Source organism: Lagopus leucura, unplaced genomic scaffold (assembly GCF_019238085.1).
Source record: "Lagopus leucura isolate 7727_CA_CO unplaced genomic scaffold, USGS_WTPT01 Super-Scaffold_100018, whole genome shotgun sequence".
In the NCBI taxonomy this organism is placed as follows: domain Eukaryota; kingdom Metazoa; phylum Chordata; class Aves; order Galliformes; family Phasianidae; genus Lagopus; species Lagopus leucura.
Genome location: NW_024962272.1, coordinates 10,244,672 through 10,250,311, shown reverse-complemented (window position 1 = coordinate 10,250,311; position 5,640 = coordinate 10,244,672). Strand labels below are relative to the sequence as shown.

At 44.4% G+C, this 5,640-nt stretch overlaps 1 protein-coding gene across 1 annotated transcript in view; it reads right to left on the bottom strand.

Moving 5' to 3' along the window:
- Window positions 1-2,512, bottom strand: part of PSAT1 (phosphoserine aminotransferase 1) — a 15,935-nt gene extending 13,423 nt beyond the window's left edge. Inside the window, exons 1-2 of the mRNA XM_042877471.1 lie at window positions 2,434-2,512; window positions 250-310 (exon numbers count right to left, since the gene is read on the bottom strand). Of these exons, the coding sequence (XP_042733405.1) occupies window positions 250-310; window positions 2,434-2,493 (121 nt within the window). The 5' untranslated portion in view covers window positions 2,494-2,512. The remainder of the gene's footprint in view (window positions 1-249; window positions 311-2,433) is intronic.
- Window positions 2,513-5,640: the final 3,128 nt, after the last annotated feature.

Genomic DNA, 5,640 nt, shown 5'->3' with positions numbered 1-5,640 from the left:
GTTGGATTAGTAAACAGCAACCTGTGGATCGTTTTATGATCCCTTGAATGAATAAAAAGCAAGGAAAGAACAGCAGTTTACAAAAGGACATAACCAAACATAACCAAACAAGGTATTACAAGCTGTTACACAGAAAATGAGGTATTCAGTTGCAAATATCAATAGCAGAAGCCTTTTTTTCTTTTTTAAGAAATTGAATTAAGAATCTGCACTCCGAAAATCATAAAAAAATTTGAAAGTCTTACTTACCAAGAACACTAATGCCAAGTCCTTTGTAGTCCACCAATTCTTTTTGTGCTGCTAATAATACCTAACAAAACAAACAAACAAACAAAAAAAAAAATCCACAAATAAATTGAGAATCTTCTACTATGTGGAATCCCTAATGTATCATACATATACCAGCTGCTCCATAGTGCAGTAGCCTAACACTTCTCTAAGGAAATTAACAAAATAATAGGCTCCATGTAATTTCATTTTATCTAGTAGCTGAAGGCTTGTCTTAAAATAGCATAATTAAATCCTATGCTTCATGTAGAGACTTCACATTTCAAGTCATTATTTCAATAGCTGCACTTCCAGATTACTTTAGAATGACTTTCAAGTGCTGAGTGGAACTCCTAAATGCTTATAGAAGGCTTAATGTTCAGAAACGTGTTTTTTCTATTCTTATTTCCCCCATCTTGTGTTCTTTCACTCACTTCCCACAAATAGGCTAACTGAGATATTGAAAGAATAATCAAAAAAGAGCATGTGGCACTTGATACCTCACAGTGATTCAATGCCACAAGGCCTGGTTTCATAGAACAAAGTCCTGCACTTCCTAAAGATGCATGTTATCTGTTACTGAAAGTTAAGAAAAGAATTAAATGAAAACTCTGAGGCAACAAAAATCAGGTTACTTTTAGCAGCCTTGGCAAGCTGATCTGCTGCTTCAAGCTTTTAATTTGCCTTTCTCTCATAGCTCTTACATATCAACAAAACAGAATTAGATCCTAACCATCTGTTTCATCATTACTTCTGGTTTCAGTGAATTCCTGCATGAGAGCCAAACCTTTCTTAGCCCCTCCAAATAGATGCAGGAGATGGAAATCCAGTAGAAAAGCCTCCAGAGCAACTGCTGTACGTGCACATCTCGGGGTCTGCCAAGACACCACATGCTTCAGGCAGCTGCAGGAGCTTTGCTGACAGGGCATCTGTGTGATCTGTCAGCTGTAAAGCTGGTCACCTGCAGTTCAACCATGAATAGCGTGCTGCTTTTCATCTCCAAGATCACAATATTTTAACAAATGTGTATCACGCTACGAACATACCCATGCCAAATGAGTTTAATAAGTTAGAGCGAACTTGCAGAGCATCAGAAAGGGCTTGTTAAACTGCTGTGTAGAATCCAGTTCTGTTAGTAGCTTTATCTGAGAAGCGGAACACGCCTCACTATCAACACTTACGGCTCTTCCTAGAAGGCATGAAGAGCTCTGTCTTTAGACAGTCTGAGCACCCTGCATGCAGCATCACCTCAAAATCAAACAACATGAAACAACTGTGGCAGCACAGCCCATTCCTGCTGCTGTGTTTTTGAAGGTGCTTAAGTAACCAGCAGGTTGGGGCACAGCAGGGCCCTCCTTAAACACCCAGTTAACTGTGACAGCATGACCAAAGTTGCTGCAGTCACGGCAAGAGCTCCTTTTGGAACAAGCAGCTCTACCATATGGAGCAATCAGTGTCCTTGCAGTGTGGTCTATAGGGGATGTTTCCAGGAGGAAACTCGTAAATAAAATCGCTGTAAAGCAAGCTGATTTACCTAGTAAAACTGGTAAAGAAAAAAACATAGAAAATAAGTAAGAAAACTATGGAGGAAACCAACACAAGAAGCACGAACTCTCACGGTACGTCGCTCCTACGCCGGCAGCCGGATGCCTGTGATCCAGCTGGAGCCACCCTCACTCCATATGCAACTGTGTAATCTACGGCTGCTGATGCAACTTCCCACAGAGTTGAGTCTGCACTGCACTCATTACCATTTCTTTAAACGAAGAGGTGGCACCGGGTTGCTATGCCCTCTATCAGCTCATAAGCATCAAACTCGACACGAACACGCAGCGCACCGACGGGACTCCAGCGCTCCATACAGCAGCCGCCTCAGCGCCGGACAACGCCAGCACGCCGCGCTGCAGCGCCGGCGGAGCTGCTCCGGGAGAAGGGGCAGCGGCTCACCGCACGCTGACTTGGGACGGCAGCCGGGATAAAGAAACGGAGAGCTACGCGGTCGACTTTATCGCTCTTCGTCTCAGCTTCCCGGCCCTCGCTCGGCAGCGGTAGCCCCACAGGGCCACACCGGGAGCGCGGCCACACCGGGAGCGCGGCCCCAGCGAGGTACTCCCAGCGCGCCCCCCACCTCGCCGCCAGACCTGGCGGGTCCCGGCCCCTACTCACAGAGCGCGGCAGCTTGGCCGGCCCAGCGCCGAAGTTAGCCACCTGCCTCCCCCCCTCCATGATGGCGCCGCTCGCCCACCGCCGCTCGCCGCCCCCGGCCGCCGCGCCGGTATAAACCCCCCGCCGCCCGCTCGCCGATTGGCTGCTCTCGCTCACACCCCGTGGGAGGGGCCGCTGCCGGACCGCCCCGTCGATTGGCCGCCCGTGGGCAGCGCCCCGGCCGGCTCCTGGCGGCGCGGCCACGAGGCGGAGGCGTGATCAGCCGGGAGACGCCCCGCGCACGCCCCCGCGCACGCCCCCGCTGTCCCCCTCTTCCCCTCTCCCCCTCCGTGCGCCCCACGCAAGGCCGGGTGTATGATTAATGTCGCGGAGTGGGGAGCAGGGCCGGGTCTGGCTCTTCCAGGCCGATATGCAGCATTCTTTCCACAGATAGCTTGGTGCAGAAACACGGAGTTAACACGAGATTGTTGCTGCTGAGGGAAAGTCTTTAGCTCATTCAATTTCCTCTCATAGTTTTAGTGAGAGAAGAACTGCCCCACACTCCGTTTTCAGAAGTGATTTTAAAGCAAATGGCAGTAAGTCACTTGTGACAAAACAAACTATGAAGTATGATTGAAAACAGATGGGCTCTTAAGAGCCCCATAATTTCCAAATATCTCACAGATTTGCTGTTCTCTTGCACAGTTGCATGAAGTGCACACTCTGGACCCCCCTTTGCTCAGCAATACCCAAGAGCTCATGCTGCCTGAGCCTGTGCATGCTGATCTTCTTTCTCAGATATAATGATATTCTTGTTCCAGCACCTGAGCACTCATTCAGAGAATTATTTTTTCCTAATATCCAACCTGAACCTTCCCAGCCAATTTAAAGCCACGCTCTCCCATTCTATTGCTATTACCTGGGAGAAGAGGCCAAACCCCACTTCATCACAACCTCCCTTCAGCTAGTTGTAGAGTGCAGTGAGGTCTCCCGTTGAGTCTCTTCCAGACTGAAATCCCAGCTCCCTCAGCTGCTCCTCATAAGAACTGTGCTACAGACCCCTCACCAGCTTCACTGCCCTTCTCCGAACACACTACAAGGGCTCAATGTCTTCCTTGCAGCAAGGTGCCCAAAACTGAACACAGAACTCAAGGTGTGGTTCCACCAGTGCCAAGTACAGAGAAATGATTACCTCACTAATCACTATCCATTACAAATTTTTTTCAGTGAAGAAATACTCTTTAATTTGTTCATTTCCCTGTTTAACCAAGTCAATCTGGTACTATGAAAAAAATTTTCTGGCATAAAAACATTTTCATCTTGTGCATGTTAATTTGCTTAAGAAAGGTTAACAGAGATGGCAGCTTTATAGAAGAGATGACCTTCATTCTGGCCATGGACATAGTTTAAGAACTCCAACCAAACTTGCATTGAGGCACCAGAGCCCTCCTTGGTTCTGAAGAACTAAATGCAAACTTGAGAAATGCTGATCTGATACATTCTCTTCAAAACATCAGGGTATTTTTAAAGTTCACTTTAGGCCACAAGAGCCAAGACAACTAAATTACTTCTAATTGTTCAGACTAGTTCTAACTGAATGGAAACCCCAGCTGAGCTGTCCAGTAACAACATAAAAGGTGCCACAATATAATTGTCTTTGTTAGAGGCTCTAACAGAAGTGGGCAAAGAGGTACGTGATCTTTGTACAGGCCAAAAGTACCTCTATTTGCCTAGAGGATCAACTCTGAACTTGATGGGAACAAGGTACCCAAGGAGGGGTGGTGGAAATGATCAGAAATAATGCAGGTTGGTGGCTCACATCAACAAACTGGGCCCTACCATACCAAGCACACTGATGTCCAAACAGCATCAGTCTTGAATACTGTGTGTCACAACCCAAAATGTAAATTAAAACTTTGGAATTAAATGTTGTTCAAATTTCTGGTACCCGCTGCTAGAACACAAAAGTAGAAACTATCAGCTCCGAGCACAGGGAGTAAATACCAGCTACTGTCTTCCTTCACTTCAGGAGAGCCCCATCATGACCAAGAAGATAAAAATCAGCAGCTCCCTTGAGTTTGCTGAAAGACTTGCCACCCAGTGCTTTAAAAAAATCCATTACATCCTGTGTGCTGAAAGGGAGTAAATAAAATTGATAAGGATGAATAAACCTGACAGTTACCTGAACACAGAACAGTCCATTTCTATTCACATGCAACTATTAAGCTTTTGCAATTGGAGACAATGCAGAAAAATGGTGAAGGTCACATCAAAGTTTTGTTACTTTTAAATTGAGATTTCTGTTATTTTAATATTTTGCTACCAGCAATTATAATCTTTTTATTACGTCAAAATCCATACATTCATTATGCCAGTATTTATAAGCATCCTGCATAAAACATAGGCTTTAAAAATCACGACTTACAGTACTACTTCTGGCTTCCAGTATTTGATTTGTGACCCTGTAAGTACCACAAGCCCCTGCAAATGTGAATTTGTATAATTAAAAACTTCAAATCAGTGAGTGCTGTTTTTACTCTGAGGGATACTAGGAAAAGCAAATCAAAGTTTAGAGAAATTTAAATCCCAAAGTTTCCAGTGAACTTTCATTGGGTTCATCATGATTTAATATCATGCTAGAGAGAAAAACTTTCACCAGCTACTGTTGGAAAAGAATTGACTCACTCCAGGAGACTGAGTACACACATGTTCTCTGTCTAGTCCAACTATGAGTAAACTGACGTCATTATTCAAAGACAAATAATGCTGACTACATAGCAACCTGGCATCCACTTCAGGAGGCAGGCAGGATGTCTGGCCCAGCAAACTAGCCAGACTGGCAAATTTTGATGAGACTGAAAATAAAATGCAGGTAGTTTAGAGGGTATTGTTTTGTTTTGTTTTCCTCAGAGATTTGACTTCAAATAATACCATTACAGAATGTGTGTAATAATTCCTGGGAAACTAATAAGACGACTAAAATGCTAGAGCTTTATAGTAAACAGTAATGCATTCTCTAGCAAATAGCTGGGCTACTTATTGATTCTAGATTTTTATGTCAAACAAGAACATAGACAAGTTATGTAAAACATTAACAAATAGCAAGTGGTTGAAACAACTTAGAGCAGAACTCAGTGGTAAGGTGCTTAGGTAATCCTTTGAGATGTACACCAACAAAACACTGTAATACTTATATTACTTTCTATTAAAATACTTTATTCACATTTT